At 40.7% G+C, this 27,703-nt stretch overlaps 2 protein-coding genes across 4 annotated transcripts in view; both read left to right on the top strand.

The window, feature by feature from the left end:
- pdlim2 (PDZ and LIM domain 2 (mystique)) overlaps positions 1-7,910 on the top strand; it is a 43,103-nt gene extending 35,193 nt beyond the window's left edge. The window contains exons 8-10 of one of the 2 annotated variants that reach the window (XM_059338037.1): positions 3,875-4,020; positions 5,003-5,114; positions 6,536-7,910. In XM_059338037.1, coding sequence (XP_059194020.1) covers positions 3,875-4,020; positions 5,003-5,114; positions 6,536-6,728 — 451 coding nt within the window. In that variant the 3' untranslated portion in view covers positions 6,729-7,910. Of the gene's footprint in view, positions 1-3,871; positions 4,021-5,002; positions 5,115-6,535 lie in introns of both variants that reach the window. The other variant, XM_059338036.1, reaches the window with a different exon arrangement.
- Positions 7,911-13,798: 5,888 nt separating this feature from the next.
- Positions 13,799-27,703, top strand: part of adgra2 (adhesion G protein-coupled receptor A2) — a 43,000-nt gene continuing 29,095 nt past the window's right edge. For both annotated transcript variants that reach the window (XR_009394726.1, XM_059338136.1), the window contains exon 1: positions 13,799-14,723. Coding sequence is in view for 1 of the 2 variants with exons in the window: in XM_059338136.1 (XP_059194119.1) it covers positions 14,422-14,723 (302 nt within the window). In the remaining variant the exon portion in view is untranslated. The remainder of the gene's footprint in view (positions 14,724-27,703) is intronic.

Genomic DNA, 27,703 nt, shown 5'->3' with positions numbered 1-27,703 from the left:
AGCTCTTCTGACACTGTTTCAACATAAAATGGTCACCATAAGCCTGACAAAAGGAATTCTTATTGCAGGGATATTGTGTTGGATTACATGAGGTTATGTCAGTGGTTAGGATATTGCAATATTACCCATATTTGGGTTTCATCTGGTAGCCAGTGTCTGCTAGAAACATTCCTTTTTATATTTGTAATTATTGTTTCTTCCTTTCAAAAGTCTGTGCTGAAAGCCAGCGGAAAGTGAAAATGGAGTGAAAAGTCTGTCAAACCAAACGCATTCATTAAGTGTACAATTGTTGTCAGCTTGTGAATTCACCGCTGTGTTGCAGCTTGGAGCTGTTTTGCAGCTGCACAGCAGAGTCAACGACTATGAATGAACTTTCAGCCTTTGGGAAACACTATATTGTGTCCACCACCTGCACTGCAGCCTGCTTTTTCCTGCTTCGCCCCTCTGATGAAGTGATGTAGCTGTAATTTGACTCTGTTCATAGCGTGCAGGTGCTGGACATTTTTTGGATTCACTTACCAATCTTTTTTGTCTCAGCAGAAATGAAAACCTTCTTTTAGTCTCATATACAACCCTCTGTGTCCACTCTCTCTACTGGAGAACCTGGTGCTTGTGTTTTTGCAGAGCAGCATGGTTGACTTTGGCCCCAGTCCCCCGCTGGGTAACCACAGCTAGCGATATGACGTGTCAGCAACTGCAGTCATATCCAAACACCCCATATTCCCAAAAAAAGTCTGATTTCACTTCTCCCCCTGATTGGCCCCCAGTCTGGAGCCCCCGGCCTGCACACCAAGCCTCTCCCTGCTCCTCCCTAGCCAATCACAGACTCAGTGACACCCATTTACCCACCCCTTCAAGTCGCATGTCCAATGAGTTTCAGCCCAGAGGCACACCTTTCAGTCAGACTCTTGTTTTTCTGTCTTGTCTGGTTTAGATAGAGGTGTGTGTTCGGCATCTAATATTGTTTCTTCTCCTGCATGTTCCGGGTTGCTGCAGCAGTGTTAGAAATACAGGGCCAGTTACTGGAAAGATTTGTAGATCTCCTGTTCTTTGTTCTCTCTTTCTTTCTTTTTGAGGTGAGTGTTGTCATTCTGAGTTCTGTTATTTTATATTTCTTTTGTTAAAATGTGCCGACTGGTTTATGTGTTGTACTGCAAGAAAGACAGTTTAGGAAATGTGTTTGGAATTTATTTGTGCTTGTTGCCTTTGATATGTTTTGACTACGATCATGTGCTGTGACTAGATCCTTATCATTGCAGGGCTTTGCCAAATGTTGGTATGGAGCCTGGCAACACATCCATCACATGCAGGCATTGTGTAGATGTGAGACCATTTAAAAACAAAATTCTCAAACAAAAGAGCACAAACAAAAACTCCTCTAAAGTCGTCTGATACTTTGTGAAATCTAACTGCTTCCACTGCAATTCCGCTTGCACTCGACTGCTTGTTCAGATGCATGCCGTCCCCTCTCACCCTCACTTCTGCTATTTGTTTTCCTCCCATTTGACCCAGACTTTCCATTTGTTTTGAGAATGCAATTTCAATAGGGTTTGTGAGCGGGGAGAAAGTGGAAATGGATCGCTGAGGGTGGAGCTGAGCATGTGGAGAACTTGGAGGGTGTGCTTTAGAGGTCTGTTTTCAATTTGAACCATGTTCAGTGATTCAGAGGAAAGGGTCTGAGCGTTGGCCTCGGTCGCATATTTGTTGTCTTGTCTGTTTGCCATCTCCTGTTTCAGCCATGTTCATTTAGCGGGAAGCCTCAGCCTAAAGCTGAAATGCAGGCAGGAACAAAACGCGTGCACAGCCAACCCTATGAAACCTTTATGAACATGTGAGATATAATTTTATATGCAGCACACTCGGGAAATGTTACAGCACAGGAGAAGCCCATAATTATTTGGACAGTGATTCAGTTTTGAAGGTTTTATCTTTGTTGTTGCAGGACAGTGGTCCTTAACATAAAACCAAAGCAACCAGGGAGTTCTTTTTTCTGGTGAAACAGTAAAATGTTCTTGACCGGCCAAGTCTGACCTTAATCCAACTGAGCATTTCTTTCACACACTGAAGGCAAAATCCTGAAACAAGAAGTGAAAATTGCTGGCAAAACATCACCAGGGAAGATACCAAGAATTCTCTGATGCTTGCAGTGCATAAATACCAGACTACAAAGGGTTTGACACAAAATATGTGACATGGCTTTCTTCATAAAATTGTGGGGCCATGTATAAAGTGTATATATTTTGCCAACAAATTCCAGGCCTCAGATGCGAAAAAGGTTCACATGGTAAATCACAGTAACGAACGGTTTCCATGGTGGAGGTTTAGCTCATTTACTCCAGGCAGATTCTTCACAGTACAGGTGGCAGGTAAAATGTTTGGGCAGATTTGTTATATGTGACAACAGGTGCGAAAAGTCACTCAGGTTAAGTTGACTGACTCTGACTGACAGCCTGGCTACAGGGGAAAGGCATCAAACCACACCTGGCCCACAGGTGTACCAGGCCAACCGGTTCCTACTGACAGCAAACACTCAGCAGCTCACTTCAGACAAACACACATTGACACAAGAACATACTTTGTGTTTCTTTTTACGTATCAATCATCCACCAGTCCAGATATTAACGCATGTGTTTTTTTCAGGGAGGGAATGGTATTTAACAACACATCAATATGGAATAAGCAGTCAATAAAAACAGCATTTCCATCCCACTGGGGGTGAAGGATTTGCTTGTAAACCAAGCCCCCGTCCTTCTGATTTCTAAATAAATTGACACCATATTTTACCTGAAGACGAAAGCTTCCTCTTTGCTCCCGACCTGTCTTGAGCATTGACAGGAGGACAAGCAGTGTTGCTTTGTGGTAGTTTTGTGGACAAAAGCTTTGTATGTTCTACTAATAGTCTCTTACTTTCCATATTGACTTGTTTCAGACTGAAATCTTTTCAGCAGCCATGACTGTAGAAAGTCTTCTAAGTATAATATGTTACATTTCCACATTATTCAAAAATTTTCCAACGATTTTCAAACCAAGAGAAATCTGTCATTTCTATTAAGGACAAGCTCCAGGTCTGTCGCCTGTCAATAGCATCACAGCGTTGTTATTGTCTGCCAGAAGCTGTCATAAACTGACTTTTTTTCCATTTTCAAGCCCCATTTGTACATACACATTTTAGATTTTGTTGTCTTTCGTCTAAATTTTGGCTGTAATGAAGAATTTGAATCATCGGACATCTGGATCTTAAGTTATCAGAGACACAAGCAGAGAAAACATCCTGGGGAATCACTGATTTTTTTCTAAATAGATTGCTTGATTATATGTTTTTTTAGATAGACTTCTGTGCATAATTCAAAGCCTCCTGAACGATGAACACTGAAGGAGTCTGTACCGGAGAAGCAGACCTCAGTGATGGCATTGCTCCATCTTTTGTTATTGAGAGACCCCTAGTGGCAGAAAATTCCATATTGCATATTTAACTGTTGTTATTTTGCATTAGAAAAGATTTCACACATGTTGTAGGGCTTCCACTGTCAGCTTTGTGTCCTCTTTGTTTTTGCCTCGAGGCTGTTTTCTCAGCTAGAACAGTGCATCTGGTAAGAGGATATGACGGGGTCCTGTTGAGGGAATGATGTGCGATCGGACACTGTTTGGCCTCTTGCCCGTGGTGTGCAATCTAGACTCCGTGCTCCGAGGTCAAAGTCTCAAAACCAGCTGCTGCCCTTTCATTCATTTCCCCTGGATTCAGTTAAACCAGACCTGCAACAAGTTATTCATAAACATACATTTTCTGCTGAGCACCATGAGCTCGATGGATGACTTTAGTGAATGTGATACCCTGTGACTCATGGCGTGTTTTTATTCCTTCCCTCTACAGCAGTACGAGCTCTGACTTTGCCATGCAGAGGTTCGACAAGGAGTCGGAGGTGTACAAGATGATCCAGGAGAACAAGGAGTCCCGCACGACGCCTCGCCAGTCCAACACCTTCAAAATGCTGCAGGAGGTCCTGGAGGCTGATGAGAAAGGTTAGAAGCACCAACAAACAAAAGTGAATAATTGAAAAGAAAAATAAATACTATCTATTTTGCATTTGATATTGAGTGCTGTCCTCATACTCATTCTACTCTGAATTCAGATATTTTTATCAGGCATTTTTTATATAAAATGTGAAATAAAATTAAATGATGTGGCCAGTGTTTCCTCACTCTCACTAATATATTAAGATTAAGATTTCCTTTATTAGTCCCACAACGGGGAAGTTTCAAGAGTGACAGCAGCAAAGTGGATGGCAAAATACAAATAGCAAACAGCAGTATAAACTAGAAATATAAGCAAAGGAATAACAATTTACAATTTAAACAAGTAGAGGTTTAAAAAATATAGAAATTGAACTGGACATGAATGTGTTTGCATGATGGAGCAAAAGAGATTCGATTGCATGCATATTTTAAATTTGGACTGATAGTACATCTTAACAACCTCTTTGCATGGGTTGTTCTCAGCATTCAGCCATTCTGTCTCATGCAACATAATTTATATCATCTCCTACCGTGGTGCTGGCACCGTTTAAAGTGTATCGTGCAGAACAAGCGAGTGTGACTCACTGAGTTGTAGCTTAGCCTGCCATATGGCCATCACCTGTGCAGGACGAGAAAAAAAATCTCTCCTGTGTGCTTTTCATACTGTGAACAGCATATCACGGAATGCATCTGTCCTCCTTTACCCCCTCTGCGTTGATAAATCGGGGCGAATAAGTCCAGACAGCCATAACATTCTTTCATGACGTGATAATGACCAATGTGTGAAAAACCCATCTCATGGAGCGTATCCCTAGGTGATGAGATAGTGATGACGAGCGGGAAACACAAACAAGCTCCACTGACAGAGGGCAGTGAAGGCAAACAGAGTGTTGATGTGATGAGCAGAGATGCACACACAGAGATGTTGCTGTCAAAACATCCCTTTGAGGAGCTTGGTTCATGTGTGTGTGTGTGTGTTTGATTCCAGAGGCAGCCCTGAGGTTTCCAGGAAATCTTTCCCCAAACGCCCCAAAAGCAGGCACATCAGTGGGAGGAGTCAAGAAGACGCACACCTGTGAGAAGTGTGGCACCAGCATTTTGTAAGTCACCTGCAGTCACATGTTTACTGGACTAACAAAGGTGTTATAGAGATTCTTTTTTTTATTTTATTTTTATTTTTTATTTTTTTATTTGTGACATGAGAGACAAATACACTACACCATGTGGACCACAAGCAGAGACAGTAGACATACAGCGCAAACAACAAAGAAAAACATAAATGATAAACGATTTGCACAGAGGCATCACAGGTAGATGTGTGCGTGTGTGTGCGTGTGTGTATGTGGATGAAGGGCAGATGCTACGACATATATATAAATATATATAACATGGCTCACTTGTATGTATAACACAATGAAAATAAATAGGCAAACAAAGCAGGAAGCGCTAACGAGAGAAAACAAATAAACAAGAATAAATAAAATAACTAATTAAATCAATTAAAAAAAATAATAATAATAATCATATTAAAAATAATAATAATTATATATATACACACATACATACGTACATAAAAAAATAAAAATAAACAACATATAATATAATATAATAACACAGGGGGAGGATGGGAGACATCACCACACAATATAGTTTGATGCGATACAGAACAACATCTTGCACAATAACAACAAGTGCGAGATCATACACATAATTGACCCAACATAATAGAGAGTGTTATAGAGATTCTACTAATTATACTCCCTGCTGGTGTTGGTCCACTGTGGTCCACAGAGCAGCCATCTACCAGGACATTTTAGAGCTCTTCATGGTTCCACAAGCTCTTTGGAGATGCAGATTTAATTTTCCAGCAGGACTTGGCACCTGCCCACACTGGCAATTGCACCAAAAGCTGGTTCAATGACCATGGTGTTACTGGGCTGGGCTGGCAAACCTACCTGGCTAATCTGAACCACATAGAGAATCTATAGGCTGTTGTCAAAGGAAGATGAGAGATTACCTGAAGGCTGCTATCAAAGCAACATGGGCTTCCACTATGATCCCCTCCATGCCATGTCGTATTAATGCGGCAATTTATGCAAAAGGAGGCCCAAACAAGTATTGAGTGTATAGAAATGAACATACTTTTCAGAAGCCTGACATTTGTGTTTAAAATATCCTTTTTTTTTTTAATTGATCTTATGTAATATCCTAATTTTCTGAGACACTGAAAAGACACTTGTGTGTTTTCATCATCTGTAAGCCATAATCATCAAAATTACAAGAAATACAGGCGTGAAAAATTTCACTCTGTGTAATGAATCTATATATTATATCTATAATATATTTCACTTTCTGAAATAGTTGACAAAAAATATTGAACTTTTTCACAATATTCTAATTTTTTGAGATGTACCTATATATGTATTCTTTGCATCTCTCAGGTTGATTTGCGCTCGAAGAAAGGAAAATCTTTCCAAATTGTGTGTTTGTCTTGTGTCTGACTGCATTCGTCTCTCCGCAGGACATTGGCCGTGCGCATCACAGACGACCGCTACCGCCACTCGGAGTGCTACACTTGCACAGATTGCGGCCTTAACCTCAGGATGAGAGGCCACTTTTCCATCGGAGATGTGATGTACTGTGAGAAGCACGCCAATCAGAGGTACCAAGGCCCAGGTAGTTCCCCTCAAGCCACTGTGTCCCCTCGCCAATGAGTCTGCCGCTCCATACCCGCCACGCTCCGCTCCGCTCCGGACGTAGAGTGCTGCTTGTCTGCCTGAAGCGCCACACCATCCAACTCAGTAATAGACTTTGGGACGGGGCATGAACGGTGGACGCTAGTCAACGAAGCGGCAGAGGATGTTCTTTTCTGACCACATTTAACCATATTTTGCAATATTATGATTCATTTTCTTGCCTTTTGTTATATTCGTTATGAGAATTGGGGCTTTGTTTTTCATATGGCCCGGCCTCCACAGTCTCTTTAGGTTATTCTTAGCTCTAATGGCGCACAGCTGCCATGGACTCAAGCCACAACACATTGTACTGAGGCCAGATTTACATAAAACCAACGCTTTAGACAAACTCAACCGGACTGGCTCACTGACAATCTGGATTATCATTTGAATCTCCTGCTGACACAAAGGGACCAAAATCTCACCTACACTGCATGCCATTTTAAAAATGTACTGTATACAGACAGTGCTGTGTGTGTGTGTGTTTGCGGGTGTATACCGAAGCATGCTTTCCCACGCAGAAGTGTGTGTGACTGTGTGTGTGTGTGTGCGAATGAGAGAGAGAGAGAGAGAGAGAGAGAAGGGATGGGGCGTTCGAGTTGTTACAGATGCAAAGGAGTTTGTGAATATTGCGCTAGTCAGGCCAAAAGCCCTTGAGTTTTTCTATATTTCTTTTGTAAGCAGAATTTATGAGTAGAGATTATGAAAAAAAAAATACATATTTGCTGACTTGTTTTGCTGTTTTGTTGCTTATGAGGGACTATAGATTGATTCAATACACAACTATGTTTGATGTTTTTGTGATTAAACTGTATTCTATAATATAGACCATTTAAAAATGCATAATGTATGCACAGGACATTTAGTGTGAAAAGAATTGATGATGATACTACACTTGTCCAGTTACAGCAGTACTCAGAGATACACTATAATGTTCGCATTTCATGTGGCACTTAATAAAATCGCACAAACTAAAGGTTCCTTCCTCATGTCCTCACCTTCCTGTTGGGCCTGTCACCATAACTACATTTTGTTGGATTATCTGTCATCCCAGAAACATTTGGGATAAACTATGTCAGTTCATGACCATTTAAATGATATGACCGTATAATAGCATAATAATTCAAGTACTCCCTTTCAAGGAGCAATGAACTTTTAATTCTTGAGAATATTCAGACATTGGAATTGGAATGTGAAAGATATATTAAAATGAAACATAAATAAAATAAAAACCACCCAACTAAAACAATAAATTAACTCTCTGGCTCTGTTAACAAAAAATGCACTTAAATAAATCTTAAACACTTGGCATGGGTACAGAGAATCATTCATTCCCTAATGAAATGACCTTTTGTTAACCTCACCATTATTTTTTCCTGTCATTGTCTGATAATGGTCAGAAAAACTGTTGTTTATTCGGGTGTCAAGTTGGTTAGATGAGACACTACAGGCAAAAATTATTTTTTCATGCACTGGTCAATTTTGAGGTTTTGGGCTATTTGTCTCCCATAACATGTCTTCTTTCAGAAAAGTGGAAAGGAAACATCCAAACAAACATTTAGGTGTATATTTAACTATATTTTGTAGATGATCTAAACCTCATCATCACAGGCATGGTTAGAAAGCTCCCACTGTCCGGCTCAATATTATGTGTTTTACATGTTCTATATTGTTGTTGCTATGAATTCGATTCAATATTGCATCTTTAAATACTCATTTACATTTAGAATGTATGAAATCTTTAAAGGCCGTTTTCCCCAAATTATTTATTTTCTCTGAGCCTAAAATCTCAACTTCATCTACACTAACATACACCAAACTTACCAGTTTTAGTCCTAAATACATTCTGAAGGTTTTTACAGAGGAGTTTGTCTATACATCCTTCATACCCTGATTTAAAGAACATCATAAATTGTTCCAAAAAATCTTTTTTGACAGTATTTTCTGATTCATGGAATGATAAAATGAGATATTCCAATTTATTTCTGTAAAAAAAACCTTTGAAACTAACATTCACAAAATAAAATAACTTTGACATTTTCTTCATCCAATGTTCAGATTTCTATATGCAAATTTTTGAACATGTAAAACAAAAAAAATTGTTTTAATGTAAATTAAAAACTGTTATAAAAATAATGAAGTTTCATGGTGATATCTATGAGTTAAAAAATCACCTATTGTAATGTCTGTGACATTCAAATAAAAACAGATGTAAACACAACAGGCAATATTGACCATATATGGACATGACCTCAATAATTTTTGCTGCGCTTGAGTCGATATTGTAATTATTGTGACAGGCCTACTTCCTGCATCATTACTGGTTATTTACTTTTTGTTGATGTCTGACTTGTCTTTTAAGTGTTTTATTGATTTACCATTACACTTCACACTGTTACCACCTGGCAGAGATAGAATTGTTCTTTTGTCTCTTTGTCATACAGGCATGACACTTTTAGGGCATTTAACTTTCTTGTTAAAAAAGTGCAATAGACCTTTTCCCCCAGCTGACCTTGTGTTGCCAGTAAAACACAGGTGTAACTTAATTACATTAATGATGACCCCATTCCATAGATGTGTGTCAGGGCCCTGGAGATAGTTGAGGTGCAGCCTTTATTAATGTCATTAGTTACAGCTGTGCTTTTCCTGCCATGACTTGTCAAAACTTCTGCAGTGAAAATGCCCCATTTACAATAAAACTTCTGTCTTACTGTGTGAAGGAAGACATGGTTTTATTTTGGATACAAAAAATAGCTATGCAAGTTATGTAATATGTTCCCTATTATGAAAAAAAGATGTGGTGTAAAGATAGACTGATGGCCTCGCTACATATACATTAGACAAACTACTCAGGTCGCTCTTTAAGTGAGTTGTACACAGAGTTGTCAGTCCGTCTGCTTCCTTTTCAGATTCCCACTTCATCATTTCCATGACCTGATTTCTCCAGCAGACTGCTGCCCCACACTTGAGTGGATGACTGCTTGATGAAGTTTACAGCATTAAAAAATGGGGAGCGGACACATCCCTGTTCCAAGAAGAGACAGGTTTGACAAGTAGGGTGTCACCCAAATCTGACAGTTGGAGTACAGTTAATGATGCACATTAGCAGGGTGTGGTATAACTTGGATTTCCTTTAAGGACCTTTTTAATGTTGAATGGGAAGCTAAAGCTAGAATCATATGTACAAAGATCATTTGGAGTTTTTCTCAGTCGCTTTGGTACAGTTTTCAAATCACAAATTCACAAAATTCATTTTAATTCCTGGTCCAACTCAAGGTGCATTTGTTTGGACAAATATACCGGTAATGATTTTTTTTTTTTTTTAAATGTACCAAAGAAAAAAATAATTCACCCTGCTACCAGAAGAGGGCAGCATTGCTACAGTTTTAAAAATGCATCTGAACTTCCAGAAAGCAAAAATGAGGGAGGGGAAAAATACTTATGTATTTTATAGGATTGTGTAGATAAAAATACAATTAATCTTTGAATAAACTGCTAATTTTCGTTTGACAGTAGGAATTAGAATCTAAGTTGGTTTATATAAACACCCAGTCAACAACTATGACTATGCATAAATAATGTTACATGTGAATTTGACATGTTATCACTGTATTGAGTGATTCCTTTAATATGGATTTCAATATTATGTGTGTCTACAATATGTATTCTGGGTGACATGTTAGGCTTCTGCCATTAGGTTTACCGCAACTGCTGTTACGTATGCTTCTGAGAATAACTCTTAATGATCGGCAAAGGTATTTAATGTTAAAAAATATGGCACCACATTATGATTTGATAACCCCATAAACTGTGGAAGCAGTGGGTTTAATATCCTCATAAATCCCTAATTAGAACCATCCATGTAGAAAAAGCCCTTTAGTGCAGGACTGGTTGGTAGACTGACAGAGCGTCTCGGAGGGGGTGGGCCCTCTGTGTGCTGCTCATCACACCACTAGATGGCACAGGCTCATCAGGAAAGACTCGGCAGCAGACGAGGGCCTGGTGTTTGCTTCCCTGCTGGAAGTTTTCTTTTGTTTATCCACTGGCAGAAGCACTCGCCTGAGCTGCGCCTCGGTCTCAGCAGTCACTTTGTCTGCTTCACATCTCCGATTGCCCTGTTGTTTTGAGATATTTCTGCTCTAATGTGAGATTCTGGACAACATACTCCAAGAGAAAGCATCAAACAGCCGTGTCACGTATCATCTGTGATGCATCCCAAAAGCTTGCGTAACTTCCCCCAAAAAATCTCCCCTAAGACATTTTCTTTCTGAGCCTCTCTCTCTGCGTTCCACCTTTCCTTCCCCGACGTTCTCCCCTTTCCCAATTCCCCACCTGGAATGGAGTCCAGATGTGGAGCAGGGAGAAGGAGAGATTGCCTGCTTGGCTATAAGAAGCGAGGGGGGCGCTGGGGCGCGTAGAGAGAAATGTTGGAACGACATTAAAGTTTGTCTGGATGCCATTAAGTACAATTTGATGTAATGTGCAGTTTGGGACGTGACATTTTAAATGGAAACTGTGCTCTCCAGATGAGAGAGATTTGGGCCTTGTGGAGTTGGAGGGGGGTGTTGTACTTGAAGCCTTATTTAACAGCTTGGATAAACAGCCCTCTGTTTCGTTGCTGAGCAGGCGCCCATCCACTCCTTGTGCTTTCTTTCAATAATCATGCTGGCTTTCTGAGCCTGCTCCAGTGTACAGTATCATATACAGGAATAACAAACCTGGGGTCCACTGTGCGGGTCAGAGCACAGTGCACCATTATACTGCTGGGCATGCTCGCATGACTGAGGTGCCTGCAGTTTGGATATGTCAGTGAGCACATGTCAAGCCCAATTGCATAAAGTCCCTTTTCAAAAGCGTTTCTGGTTCACCTTCTCATATTTTGAAATGCTCTCCAGATTTGAATCGCTGTCCTCCAGGGCCTCTCGTATATCAAAAAGTATTTTTAAAACAGAAATCCATGGAGTCCAGCACTGTATTTTTGGGAACTTTCCACACACACAGGCAAAAATGTAAAAAGGAGAACTTGAGGAAGTTTATGATCCTGTGTATTTTTTGGACTGTAGGTCATTCTTTCAGGGGGGATATGTCGGATTTTTAAAGGTTTTTATTTCTTTCAACAGAAGGCTTGAGTTATTGGAATACTTTTTCTCTCCAAAACTATTAACATGCAGTACATGTACATATATCTACTTTGACAACAAAAACAGCACATGGTATGCAAAGAACAACACTCTCAGTTGACTTTGAATCGGGCTTCAGTCCTTATTAATGTTCAGCTTGTTAGAACTGTAAAAAGTAATTTGCAGTCAGAGATAAGGCCACTGTCACTGCTCTATCTGGAGGCCATCACCACATAAATACTTTTAAATTAAAGTACCTATTACTGCAATGTTTCATAACTAATTTGTTCCTACCAGTAGCCTCCAAGTGCACATAAACACCTGTTTCTGTCTACATTATGACAGCTCAGTTTAATTTTATACTCAAAATAAAATTGTTCTGTGCTGCTGTAACTTTCTGCAGCAACAATATGGAAAACACTACAGTGTATCTATAAAAGCCTTGACTTCCCCTCCTTCCCGCTGATTGAATGAAAAGCCTTTGATCTGCTGAAACACACAATACACAAGAGACCTTCTGCATTCATTCATAACTTCAGCTTGATCTCCCATTCTAAGCGCACATTGAAATCTGGATCTTCCTGTCTTCTACAATGTGGATAGAAGCAGTCAATTCAAATGAAAAAATGAACAAAACGGCAGCAATTTGGCATTGAACAAATTCATATCACGTAAACTCTGCAATTATTTCATCAAATTGCATTCATGATCTTATTCTTTGCTTCATTATGTTTCACCCTTATGACCTTTACAGGCACTTGCATGCTGTTTCTTATTGATTAAGTCAACAATAATAAGGCTGTGTCGCCTGTAATGTGATAAATTAACTTGCTGTCAACTGTACTTGCAATTTAGACCATTGTCAGCCTTTTTATGAGTAGGATCCATCATGATGGTCAGCTATATATTATGTCATTATTCCAGTGCAAAAGAGAAGATGCAAATTATTATAAAAATAAATAAGTAAAAGACTGAGATTTGGATTCTAGCTGCTAAAGAGTCTACAACAAACAGTATGATTTTGTTTTTTTGTGCAGTTCATGTCATTTAGGCCCTTACCCGGGACCCCCTCATGTTTGTCCCTTGGAATAATTTGATATAGCCTTTTTTTTTTTGTTACACTTTTTAAAGAACAGCACAATAGAAAGGTATTAGGCAAGGCAAGTTTATTTAGCACCTTTCAACAACAGGGTACATAAAACATTAAAAGCATTAGAAAGAGACATAGGCTATATCAAATGACATTCAAGTATAAAAATACTGAAAACGAGCAGATAAGATTAAGGAAAAAAGATATTAAAGTACCTTCAAATATCAAATTTTAAAATTGAAAGCAAGTTGATAAAATATTTTTTTTAAATATCAAAGGAATAAAAGTTACAGTGCAGTATTACTGAAAGGCAGTGGCAAACAGAAAAGTATTTTGTCTTCATTTAAAAGTGTTGAGAGTTGCTTTTTAGAATGTGCAGACTTGTATGCAGAAGAGTTGGTTGGTAGATAACAACATAATCAATGATCTATGATACAATTAAAAATAAATAAATACATATTCGAATTATAAAACCTTTTGTTAAAAAATAAATAATGAAAAAAAAAATTACATATATATATATTATTTATTTATTTAAAACTTTTCAGGATCTCCCTGGCGGTGTGTAAAACACCCCACTTTGAGAATCCCTGAACTACAAAACCTAAAATAGCATACTGGACTGATGAAGATGTGTGAAGTGACTTCAGGTGGGTTTACCGCTGCTCACATGTGAAACCTCCTCCCTGCCTCTCTCTCTCTCTCTGACTGGGGCTGGATGCGCTAGGACCGCGGGGACCAGAGCGCAGACGCAGACGGAATGGGCGCACTTGGGGTAGTAACTAAGTGAGTTTGAGTGTGACAGAGGCAAGCAGGCAAAACCGCTAGATTTTGGGAATCACACAGGAGCCGATCAAGACCAGCTTACATTTTTGTCAGAACTAACAGTTTTTTCCCCAGTTTTTAAATTTATTCAAAGTTGCGCTTGGAGAGAAGCCTAAGCAGAGACATCCGGGATCGGAGAAAACTGAGGGAAAGTTTTAAAAGCAGCGAAACAACTGAAAAAAGTTTGAGGATATATTTTTTTCTTTACTTCTTCTTATAGATGATCTGGACGTGACTGCACAGTCATCAGCCACCTGGATTAACTTTTAGAGGGCGAGATGGCGGTCATCTGGACGCTCCCAAAGTGATGCAAATTTCTTCAGGTAATTAATAAAACCACCAACTTTTAAAGTCAGAATACTGCGCCTTTTTAAGAGTTGAAGACGCTTGGTTGGACTCACACATCCCTTGAGTTTATCTGGACCAAAGGGAGTTGTGCGCCCTGGCTGCCATGACATAACGGGACACTTGGAAAAATCAAGGCTGCTGAAAATTTATCAAATGACCGGATGATGCGTGTCCATTGTTAAGCGGGGAAGCTGTAACTTTACCATTCATTCAAGACCTCATTCAAGATCATCCTGCTTCCTCCTTCCTCCCCTCACACCCTCTGAAGGCTTCATGGTGGAGATATGGGATGACTGGAGGCGGGGGTGCAGCTGAGGTGAGATCCAGCCGAAGGACAATGTTTGCGCCCGGCGTTGGCATCCCTCTGCTGCCGGGGCGTCTGGTACTGATGCTGCTCCTGCTGTCCGCCTCCGGGCCCAGGCTCTCCCAGGCTTGTCCCGGTCTGCTCGCCTCCACCAGCGGCTGCAGCTGCACGGACGATCGGTCCAAAGTGCCCGGCGCCCAGACTTTGGGGAGACGGGTAAGCTGCAGTAAAGAGGAGCTGACTGAACCTCCGGATGCCAGCCTGCTGCCCAACAGGACCGTCACTCTGTGAGTCTGAACAGTGGAGTTTTTTATATTATAATCACCTTGTGGCCTGTTCTGCAGTGTGTGTGTGTGTGGGTGTGTGTGACCTTATGGTGGCACGTATGTCCTCAATATGAAAGCAGTATTCCTATAATATCCCAAAAATAAACTAATCATGCTCCATTTTAAGCTGATTAAAGTTACAGTGAGTGTGAGCTATAATTGATCCACAGTGTTTCCATGTTATATCATATAACTTAACTGGTTAAATGTTTAGTTTTGAAGGTGCATTTTACATAAAAATACATGCATATGAAAAGCAAAGTGAGGGTACAGTGTTGGGATCGCACCCATGACTCTGAACTCATGACCTTAGGTTTAACTGTATTGAGGACTCGCTGCAGTAATAAGGCTTGTTAGGTCAGAAGTTTACATCTTGATCTAGTTTAACTCTGTAGTGGAGGGCTGAGCGTCGCCTCTCTGCGAAGCATTAAGAAGATCAGTGAGAGTGCAGGCTGACTGTAGCCATCATCCGGCCCTGCCTCTTTGACACAGCTCTGTCACTTTAAATTTGACTCTGACCCAGCCAGGCAGCTCAGCTCCCTCTTTCTCCCTCCACCACCTCCACCACCCTGTGCACATGGTCCAGCTGACTTGGCCTTGCAAAACTAGAATAAACAGAAACACATTTCAAGTGTTTTATATCAGACGCTGTGCTTTACTGGTGGGTTGGCTCCTACTTTTAATACCGTAACACCCTGTCTCACAATCGCCTTCTGGTAAGGAAAGAAAACATCAAAACATTCAGTGAGAACTGGACAGCAACGATTCTGGGTCAGTTTAGTGTGATATTTTTTAATTACAGTTATTTGTGTTTGGACGATAGTTGAAAGGGGCCACATCACGCGCCAAAACATACTATCTTTCATGATGGATGCAGCACCAATCTGTCAGTGACACATTTTTGGGAGGTTCACTTTCTTCACAGCTGCTCAGACTTTCTCAAGTCGCCGCTCGTTCCCACAGTATGTTACCGTCTCTGTACTCTGACCCAGTGGGAGAAATGCTAGCTGCACATGGGTAGAATAAAAAAACATGTTCAACTGCCCCATTGCAGCGAGCATATGAGGTAAAGTAAGGGGATTTATGCCTCAGGAGAAAGAAAGCCAGCCAGCAGTCCATTTATAGGGCCTTATGTTTCTTGCTTAATAAAGGCAGAATAAACATCTGGGGAACACATTGCTGGAAACCATAGAGGAAAAAAAAGAGGCTAGGGTGGCAGTGGTCGAGGTGATTGAAGATAATCTTCCATCCCCGCATCTACTAATTTTGGTTGAGTTGTTTTTGCACACATGTTTAGCATTCTGATACACTTTTACGAGGCCCAGGAGCAAACAATTCCGCCCGTAATCCGCCATTTTACCTTTACCTTCCCTGGGAACTCTTGTGTCTGGAAAGTTCATTTTCCTGAAGATTTGGTGAGTTCCTCAAGCGTCCATGCTCCCATCGTCGCTCATGACATTAGCTCCAGATGTGGAATGTGAGAAGTTGTGTTGATATTCGTGTTATTCCTGACATTCCTCAGCCCGTTCAGAGACTGCAGACAGTATCCCAGGTGCAGCAGGGGAGCTTTCCCCGTGCCCTACACCACCTCGGTCCCTCCCCACATCGGACGGCCTGACAGCCAGCCCTGCTGCCCTCTCTCCTGGGGCAGCCTGGAGGAATGCTCTCCTCCATGCTGAGCAGGCAAAGGCTGGAGGACACCAGGCCCAGGGCTTCCGGGGCCGGCTGCTACGTGTAATGCACAACAGCTGGCCCCTGTGAACATTCCAGCTGAGGCCCCTCAGCCTCATGGGAAATCCCAATGGGGATTTGTTTATTAAAACTATTAGTTGGCTGTTTGTTGTTCCTGCCAGCCATAAAGAAGCAACCAGTCGCCCTAATATTATCACCTCCTCCTCTGGCTCGACACTGTCTCTGCTGCACTGTGATTACATTACTGTGTGTAAGATTATACGCCATTTCTATAAACTCACACTTATCACTAGTTTAATGATGCATCACACTATTTTCAGCCTTCTGCCCTGAGCTCCACTCTTCTTGTCCCACTTTCCCTCTTTTTCTTTATCTCCAGCTCCCCGTTTCTCTCCCCTTCCCACCCCCTCTATCATGAGTTCATCCACACGCAGTAACTCTCAACCTAAATATTTAGTCGTCTTGGTAGGAAACTGCCATGTCCAAACTCCTTCCAGATGTGAGCCTGCGCAGGCTTGTGTTTAGGCCTAATTATGCACGGCTGCAAAGGAGCTGGATCACTGGGAGAGGAAGAGGAGCGGAAGGGTAGAGAGGGGAAAATAGATAAGAGTGTGAACGCGAAAAGTGGCGTTGTTAAAAATGGGAAAGGAGGAATAAATGTCAGAAGTTGAAAGGAGGCTGAAGTGAAGGAGAAAGTTGAGCATGAGGAGGAGAAGAAGTGGGAAGAGGGAAGCAAGAGGGGAACAAAGAAAGAGAGCAGAGCGAGAGAGAGGATGGAGGAGGGAGAGGAGAAGCTTGGCAGGCGGTTCAGAGGGATGTGCCCCTGGAGACTGAAAACTCCCCAGCCCCTGACTAACAGATCTTCGACACTGGGGTGAGAGGGAGGAGGAGGAGGAGGCAATGTAGCGGCATAGCTTCACTTCCAAAGTCTCCATGTCTCCATTATTATTAGTCTTTTCTGTGTGAAAGAAGAACTTTTGTTATTTTGGTAATGGAAAAAAAGTGGATACATATCACACACATTCAGCCTATAGCCCCTAAACACACAGAGCAATAATTCCTTTCTCAGCGCTGTGTGGTGGCAGCTGTGTTTGTTTTAATGTTTTAATGGATAACAGACAAATGAAGAGAACGTACAGTGGCAGTCTATGTGTGAACGCGCTGGTGTCTCAGAGCTTGTGGTTTTTACCAAAGTCAAAACTGTACTCCTCCCTCGCCGTATTTTGTTGTCATCGTTGTCAGTGACTGATGGCTTCATGGCTCGGCGGATGCCAGCCTGAATGAGTGGGCACAGATGCTCAGGGTGGGGGGTCAGCATGCCCGTCCTTGGCCCGATGCCCCCTCACCCAAGGCAGCTGCCATGCAACACAGTTGCTCCCTGCACAGTTGCACTTGATCCCAGTATGTCAAAATTGCTGGCTGGTATTCAGGGGTTTGAGATAAAAATATTCCAAGAAGGGCAGTAATATTTTTATCAGTGAGGGTCAACACTATAAAAGATCAGTTGTAAAAGTTTATACTGGGGAGGTTGTTGCTGAACGTTGGCCTGATCTTTGTGTTCACTTGCTCTTTAAAGCAATAGTTAATACGTTTATCTGCTGTTTGCCAAGAGTCGGATGAGAAGATTGATACCAGCGTTCTTCTCATCTAACTCTCGGCAAGAAAGAGTGTATTTCCCAGAATGTCAAACTAATTCTTAGAACAATTTTTTTCTTGATCGTGTGTTGGTCATGACTTGAAGTCTTGGGGAAAAAAATCTAAACTCGAACATCCCCATACTAGTACTTGTAGAGTTTTCAAATGTGTTGGACTTTCTTTTTGAGCATTGAGGTCATGTGAGCTGCAGCTAAAGGGCTCCATAAACCTTTGAGCAGTGTTGACAGCTTTATTTTATTTTTTACTTTGCAACAAGCAATACATTTCGCAACTTATTAAGACCATCAGGAAAATTATCGTAATTAATTCCCATGCATGCTGGCCAGAGCAATTACGATCCACGGCTCTTCGGTCACAGCTTCTCTTGGTCCTCATGTGCATGTAGTCATGTCTGATGACATCACCAAAATGCAAATGAGTGTATGCCATCATCTGGTAACTTTAAGAGGGATTTGGAACTAGTGCTAGCTCAGTGTAAAGGGTTGACAAAACTGGAGGCGTTGATTCTGTCACACAAACTGTTTCCAAAGATCAAGAACAAACTCTCACCTTGAAACACCAAGGGTTTATGGAGATACATTTGAAAACATTTTCAGACACTGAAAGACAGTTGAAGTTAAATAAACAGTTGACCTATCTACTTTCAGGAACAAAACTTAGAATTTAAGACTGGGTTGATTGCAGCTGCTATAAGAAATGTTTGAGTGATGCCTCATTATTGCTATTATGATTATAAACCTGGATGTTAGAATGTTCTTCCATTGTTTTGCAATCTAGGCTGATTTTGTTAGCTTCATATTAAACAGACTCACATGAGAGTGTGAATCTTTTCATCTCACCCAAAGCAAGCAAACTATTCTTTCAGCATGATTGATGAGGTTATTCTGGAGCCCCAAACAACAAAATGATTCCTGAGGCTTTATTTATATCATATATCACATATCATATTGCATCTCTAACTCAAATGAAGCTACACAACAAAGTTTAATCTCTTACTGGAAAAGTTTGGAGGTCAAATGTGTCTCATCAGGAGGTTTTGATGGAGAGGATAGCCTCGTTTATACACTTGGCGGTTTCCCTCGAAGAATTTACAGTTCTATATAACCGACCATCACGCAGTCTGTTATCGTTTACTCTGCTTGATGAGTCTTCTGTGTCTCTGTTCATTCAAAGGCCACTCACTTCATCAGTATCTCCGATTGGCTACAGTATCAATCCACATTCCCTTTAATCGTCATTTTATTTCCTGAGTCACATTGTCGGCCTCTTACTTGTGGCCCATGTGTGGACGGATACCAGCAGATGTGTCGGCGGCTAATGTTGGGTCTGTGAGTCAGTGTGTGTTGAGACGGGAGTATGTCGATGAAACATCCTAAACAGTCATCTTATCAGCGGGTAGAATTCCAATAGCGTGGAGAGCATTGGACCCCAGGCATTCCTGCAGCGATAGAGTTTATTTATGTGGGGTAAGGTGTTGAGAGGGGGGGCAGCGGGCTCTCCTCCACACATGTTAGGTGGGGCAGTGGTCAGCAATAAATCAAAAAAGCAAACAAAGGCTTGACACTGGATCCTCGGAGCTTCATATTCAGCTGCAGCACCTGCCAATGCCACACAAGCCCCGGGTTTTACTGTGCCCTCGGAGGTCAAGGGAACATGACCGGAGTGGGACATCTCCACACACCTACTCCACATACCTACAGGCTGCACGCCTGTTCAAATAATGCTGGTGTATTTCACTTATCACCTTGTTGTGTTTGTTGATTAAAAGGCTGCGATATTTCAAAACTTGGCAAAAACGGAGAGATATGTTGTCGTAGTAATCTCATACCCTCAAGTGGCTTTTTGTTATTTTAGTTTTTCCTTTCGCTCCACTCTCTTCTTATCTTACTCCAAAAATGCCTGACTTTGACTTTTCTTTGCCAGCGCTAACTTCCCTCTCCCTGTGTCCGACCACAGCGGCCCCCAAAGTTCCTGCTCTCGGTCAACAACACATGGATACAGCCGGAGATAATGGGTGTCTATAGTGGGAATGCCTGTGGCTTCAGTGTGTGTGTGTGTGTGCGTGTGTGTGTGTGTGTGTGTGTGTGTGTGTGTGTGTGTGTGCGTGTGCGTGTGTGTGTGTCTGATATGCTTTCTCTTGAAACAAATCCATGACAATAGCGCAGTCATCTACTGGATTTCAAGGACTCGCTATTGTAGTTATAATGGTAAAAAACACAAATACTGTATTAGGCAAGATGTAATTTACTTCCTGCAACTTGCAAAAAATGTTCATGGATAGAGAGGGGGGGAAAAAATAAACTGGAGTACATGCCACTCTTGTGTATTTCTGTCTGTGGGGGGAAGTTGTGAAATGGTTTTCCTGAGAATTTTAAACAGAGCAAAAACATCGCTCAATTAAAAGAAAAAGTTCAAGCAAATTATTCTTGACAAGTATGAATGGGCTGATGGACTTATTAACAAAATCAAGTCTTTTTTTACTAATAGATGCAAAATCTATGTATGAAAATTCCAGATTTCTGTATCTATGTATGTATGTATGTATGTATAAGCTATTTATAAACTATAAAAGCTTCAGCCTACACCTTTTCAGTCAGTCTTAATGTTCAATCACTTGTAATGTTTTATTGCGGATTCTGATAAAAGATCAAAATGATCTAAATAAACTACTACTAGTAATTCACATTTCATAGAGCTTATGATTAACCATATACATTTTTGTTGTTAGGCTGTAGTAATTATGATTGGGGCAAAGGCAGAAGTCAGGTGACGTAGTATAAAGAGCAACAAAGTCTGCGCAGGGAGGAGGTTGAGGTAGAAGGATGGGTAAAAAATGTTTAACTTCCGCTCGTACATAACTTAACTATTAACTTCTGTGTGGATAACATAATGTAGTTATGTGAAATATACGGAAGTTTTCTTCTTTTAACCCAAACTAACTTTTTTCTAAACTTAACCAAGTCGTTTTGGTGCCTAAACCTAACAAAGTATTTTTGTTTCACAACTATCCATACGTTTAATGCTGCAACAGTTTCACAACGTTATTTAGAATGGTCATATTTCATAACATATTAAACAAACTGTTGTGCATACGTTTTCATGACATATCATATGGACTGTTGTATGAGGATACACAGCTTTATCTACATATATCAATACAAATTCTACAACTTTACTTGCAGAGTAAGAGATAAGGAAGAGATCCATAAAGTTATTAAAATAACAATAAAAAAGCACAGGCTGAACAAGAGAAATATGCCGTTCAGCATCAATAATTTCTCAGCTGTATCCTTAAACAAAGGTTCAAGTCAATCACACACAGATTTTTGGCTGCCAGTTTAACGAGTTTAGATGGACAAATAACTGAAGATGAAAGCACTCACATATTTTAGTATTACATGTATCAATACAGATTGTGGCTACTTTTAACTATCTGATTACATGTAAATCAGCCAACAACAACTCGTTTTTACGATTGCATCACTCCAAATCATTTTAATGTTCAGTATGCTATAACTGTCACATGGAACCACAAGATATTAAAAATTTGCCACTACAATTATTTTATCCATTGCTCCTCCTGTAAAAACGAGTTGGTTTACAGCCCCAATGAAAGAGCTGGAGCCAGTTGTGAAATAAAGCAATAAGTTTTTTATTAAAATCTGTGTTGATGAAGTAAACCACTGTTTAAAGATACAGTATGAAATATTCCTTCAGCTGCAATCAAGTCAATCTTATTGGTAGACCATATATTTATAATACATGCATTAAGATTATTACATTCTGGTCAATTCTGGTGTTAAAAACTGGTTGACCTGCAGTAATGATTGAGTCGACGTTGACACAGACTGTGATTGTGCATTACGCTGCAGTCACACAGAAAGAAAAAAACAACAAACAGAAGCACAACCTCCTCACAGATGCCTCGAAAGACACCGTGAGAGTATCTGGGGCAGAAAGATTGTAGCCAACCCTTTGTAAAAGCAGCCTGATTTCCCAGCAGTCTTTGCTCAGGAGCAGAAAACAGAGGCTGGTTATGAGACAGAACAATGAGACAATGTTAGCCAGGCATACACCACATTCCACCCGCTGTCTGAAAAGGCTAAATTCACTAAATTGCCTCATTAAATGTGTAAAAACACTTTAGACAGTGATTAAACTGACTATTGTGTTCCTGCTCTGCAGCCATAAACTTTCCAATTTGGTTTGTCTTGACTTGTCTTTGACTCTAAATATTACAATAATTTATTGCAGCTTTACACTAAGGCGGCGGTGGTTGTATTTCAACTTGTGCACTCTGGTTGTTAATATTCATAGCAGCTACTTGTTTACGTCTTTAAAGTTCACTGGTTGTCCAGCTTTAGTAAACTGTGTATACACGGGACAAGAAACACGCTTCATGGGCGATTCCTGTTAGGCAGAACTCGATGAATGTCTAATAAGACCAAGTGGGGGACCTTCCTCTCCAAAGTGTGTATTGTGTGTGTGTTCGCCTGGGCACACACACACACACACACACACACACACACACACACACACACATATGGGAAGGGCGTGCATGGCCACAGCTCTCAAAATAGGCTTCAGTCCTCCCCTCTCTAATTAGAGACATTTCGAAAACCCAGATTTTAATTTTAGACTAGTAGCTTTTGGACCACTTATGCACACACACATACACACATCGAGTTAAACATACACACTTTCCGTATAAATAAATCTGATAGGTCACACACTTGTGCATCTAAATCTGCACACACACACACACACACACACACACACACACACACATGGCCACAAACCACAAAGCCTTACTCCATGGCCCAGCCGGGTAACCCAAGCACAATGCAGTATACTCTATAATAAGTGGTTGCACATATCAAATGCAGGAGCTCACTCCCCATATCGAGCCTCAAGGCAGGAAAGTATGATAATAAAGCGAAGCAATGCAAGATCCTCCACATACTATAAATCCTCAAACTCATTTATTTGTCACTTTAACACGTATGACAGGAATCTTTTCCACTCCTTATAATGTGGCTTCTCTCGTCCCTCCTCTCCCTGTTTGATGACTGCAATCGCGGGGTTCACATAAATGATTTCACAAAAAATATTTTGCATGCAATTACATGGATGCTCCTTTCCATGACAGGCGGTAAATGGGGCTTGTAGCTTGGCAGCGTTCCCTGGTGGCTGCTACAAGCCCTCTGGTGGGTCAGGCACAATGGGTACATTCACATCTTGACATGCATTTGCTGCTAAAGTGCCTGTTGTGCTCAAGGGCATTTAGTCTCTCTGGTGCACTCAGTGCCGTGACTCTCTCAGGACAGGCTCAGGGTGCAAGGGGCTCCCGGGACCGCTGGCTTAGGTGGCTCTCCTTGTTTTTACGACGAAAGGGTTAAGCTATTTGGACGGACCCTAAGCGATGAATAGTGCAGCGCAGTCTGGAGGCCTCTTAAAAAGTACTTATTGTAACAAAGATGACACAGCAACCTCCCTGTCTGAGAGATCTCTCTGCTCATGCTCTCTTTCATTCCCCCTTCCCGCAACCTTCCTGTTTTTGTCTCTGCAGAAGTGTCTATTAACGATTGGATAAAAGTTCATACAATAAAATGCATAATAAACTCATTTACCATGTCATGCACAGTAGCAAATGTATGATATACAATCTAAACCATCCGCACCACATTCATTATATTGGGGTTGGTTGACACAGACCGGCCAATATGACATTTTTACAGTTTTATTTTTTTCCAAAGCCTGCTTACATTTCCTGAAATTACAATTTACTTTACCAAAACTATAAACACAGAAAAAAAGCCACACTTAGTCTGGCCAAACCTCAGACATCGGAGACAAAATTAAACACTTTATCCAAAACATGTTATCTTCCATCTAAATTAAACTGCAGATTACTTCTTGCCTTTAGGTCACATACAGAGGCTGCCAAAAACAGAAATACAGGACACAGGCAATTTCAGTTTAAAAATAATGTATTTACCATAAAGAATTTCTATTTCAATTGTTGTCTATGGTGACACAGAGACACACATTCAATAGTAATAGACTAGAAACGTTGGGAATGACACTAATATGTTATTTTTTTAATAAAAATCAGAATAAACACAGTTCATAATAACAATCATCTTTTTATCTGCATCTTTCATTTTTATTGCGACAACAACCAGTAGCAGAGAAAATTAATGACAATATGATAACTATAATAGTGTTGTTAATAACAGGCAGCAGCATCAGCAGTGAAAAGTATTGAACATCTTTCTTCTGATGACTAAAACAGGAGGCTTTCTGTTTAAAATCACAAATTTGCCTCTTCATTATGTCTGCTGACAGGTGTTCTTCATAGAACACATTTTGAAAAATCAAAGTAGCAAAAAGCACAGGTGGTAATGATAAAATAAATGATGCCTTTTAGTTGTTTTGGTTTTGTGTGTCCACCCCTGTACACAGATTTGTCCAAAGTCTTAAGTAAATTGTGAAAATCTGTAATCAAAGTTATGCACCATATATACCATCCGACTGCATGTAGACCAGTGATACACACACACACACACACACACACACACACACACATCCTGTGACATGTCATGACCCAGATTTCTCAGCCACTAATTAAGGTCCGCACAAATTACTGCTGTAATTCTGTCTCCACAGGAGCCCTGAACCAGCACGGTGTGTATGTGTGTGTGTGTGTTAGTGTGTGTGTAAGTGTTACACTACTGTCTATCATCGTAACCTTTAAAGAAGTTGCATTCAATTGATCTTCGACCTTGACCTTTATATTGCAGGCTTTAGAAATGCGTTTATTTTGAAGCTAGTTTACATCGGGACTGGAGGTAGATTTGACAGCTTATGCTTAGCTTTGCAAAAAAACTGGAAACAGGGTGAAACAGCTAGCCTGGTACAGATTGTTCTTATTCACTGTTGATACGAAAAGTAAAGCATTATAATTCATGTGCAGGGCTTCTTCAAAAGAGTATGTTAGGTGAAATGGTATAAAGAGAGACAAAGTCGGCATAAGGAGAAGGTTGGGGTGGATCATGCGTGGATGTATTATAAGAATTGGATGAAAAGTTGGCATCTATTAAGTCTTAATAGGTTTTTAGCTCCTGTATTATGCAGCTCACTGAATGTCCGCAGTAACGTTTCTCCTGTTGGCCCAGATTTTAAAATTGTTTATCTCAGCTTGAGGATAGTTAAAAAAATATAAAAACTTCATGGGTTAAAAATGTATATTAGAACGAGTCAGAAGTGAGTTTGTTTGCACTGGAAATGTTCTATCATAATTTTTGCAGAGGTCTACTTTATAATGGTCTTTGGGGAAAAGCTTTTTAGGCTGCAGGGGAATTTCCTTACAATACTGCAGGTGGTCACTGGGAAAAAATGTCTGTATGTTCAGGATGGTTCAAGCAAACTTTCAAGCAGGAGATTGTCGCACGTGTCACTTGTTGTATATCTTAAGTAGTTAACTAACATAAGATGCAACAAACTTTGGTGTTTTGACCCGAACCACAATCTTTTCCTAAACCTACCCTAAGTAGTTTTGTTGCCTTACTGCAGGCTCTTGTGAAGGCATGGTGGTCACTGGTGCTGCTGGACATTCGCAGAATAAGGCATGAAAAATGTTGAACATTTTATTAAGATATCATAGGTATCATTAAAATACTCCTACCAGCACCTCTAAAGTCTCTACTTAACATGTTGTAACACGTTTATTTAATCTGTACAAGTGTTAAACAATTTTTGGTTTTATGGCCAGTTATGTGTGAGACAGTTTCTTGGCTGGGACTAAACTAATGCTTGTATTATTACAGCATGGTTTTTCTTTAGTTGCTTTTTTTTTATCTTACTCTTGGCTGAAAGTGGATACAAGATTTCACCAAAATGTCAATGATCTGAGTATCCCCTCTGACTGACGCACCCTCAACTCAGACTCTTTGATTGAGGCCAGCTCCTTGTCTGTGAGGTTAAACTGCAGTGTAATGTCATAATGGCTTCTGATCTATTAGACCTGGCATTTGGACGGAGCAAGCAGCCTTGGAAAACCTGGTAACAGCCAAATCAAGTAATACCATTTTTAATCCATCTTTTTGGTTCAACCACAACATTTTGTTGATCCTCTACGTCTGTTCTCATTACTCCCAGTGCAGTGTGTGTGATGTGTATATAAAGAGAAACGCTGCCATGTCCACTTAGTTCTCCTCTGTGAACTGCCAGTATACTTGAAATGCATCTCTGGCAACCAGAAGGCTGCTCGAATGGAAAGCAAAGAGGGAAAATGCAGTAAAACACACTGATGGTTTTGTATAGAATGTTCTCAGCTGTAACATACACAAATTAAATCGCTCACACAATGCGATGCTGTTAGTGTAAAAGTGGATAATCGTAATGCTTTCAACAGAATTTAATTACCTCTAAGGAAAATTGCCTCAAGGCTAAATTATTTTCTTTTTTATTATATGAACTTAGGCACTGCTGTGACACACACCAGCGTGTGCATTGTCAAGTCAACATGCTAATTAAACCAGGCTTAATTCAATAATGACTCTCTGAGACTCTCATTGAAAATCACTCCCATTATCTGGCTCCCACTGGTCTCCACATTGGGACTGGATTTATGGCACGTTACCAATCTCTTTCAAGGGTTCTTGTCTTTCACCTCGCGTGTGGTCCTCGAGGGTAAGAGACCTATCCAAAGCTAAATGATGTTTACACAGTGGCCCGTAGGGTTGTTTTGACTCTCTTTATTACGCTGAACCTGCGTCTCTCTGTCTCTGTTGGCCTTGGAGAGCTTAATCAACACTCAGGGTGGGACGTGAAATGAAGTGTCTAATCAGCACTTTTCACGCTGTTTCATCATCCAGTCACACTGCTGCAGCTCCAGGTGTTTTGCTGGTGATGCAGCAGAAAAGCTCCAAAATAAAAGAAAGCACAACTATTATTAAAAAGAGTAATACATAGTTAATGAGAGCGGACGGCTTAGCCTGCAGATGCATTCTTATTAAATATAAATCCCTCCTTAAGACTCTCACTCTGTTTGTGGTTTTCTGTGGAGGCCTGCAGCTACACAGAGCTCACTGTAGAGTCCAGCATGCCTGAATATTTAGAGGGCAACGGAGACCAATTGGAATTTGCATTTTTTACCCAAATGCATCTCATTCATGTGCTGGTCTAAATGCCAAACCAGGATGGAGCATTTCCTGTCGATGCTTCCCACTTATAAAGAAAACACAAGATTTTTCCTCATTATACTATGTCACCTGACTTCCAGAGCACTTGTTTTTTAAGCATGTGGTACTGCCATGGATGGGTTTACACTGGACATTGATCACATCTTATACAAATGCTGGTTGCCAAACACATTTCATATTAACTTATCTGTGGTTTGCAGAAATGTGCAATGCAAACATTTTTTACTGGTGACAGGGCTGTACAAAGATTTTAACACCAAACCTTCATTCGTAGCCGACTGCAAACAGGACGTCCTGTGGAGTTTGCAGCATTCTCACTGTGGTTAGGACAGGACGGTTTCCCCTCGCTGTCCCTCTGCACCAGGTTGCGGTCTGGAAAGCAGAAAG

Source organism: Centropristis striata, chromosome 7 (genome assembly GCF_030273125.1).
Source record: "Centropristis striata isolate RG_2023a ecotype Rhode Island chromosome 7, C.striata_1.0, whole genome shotgun sequence".
Classification (NCBI taxonomy): Eukaryota; Metazoa; Chordata; class Actinopteri; order Perciformes; family Serranidae; genus Centropristis; species Centropristis striata.
Note: the sequence above shows the minus strand (reverse complement) of the source record. Positions and strands in the feature narration are given on the sequence as shown.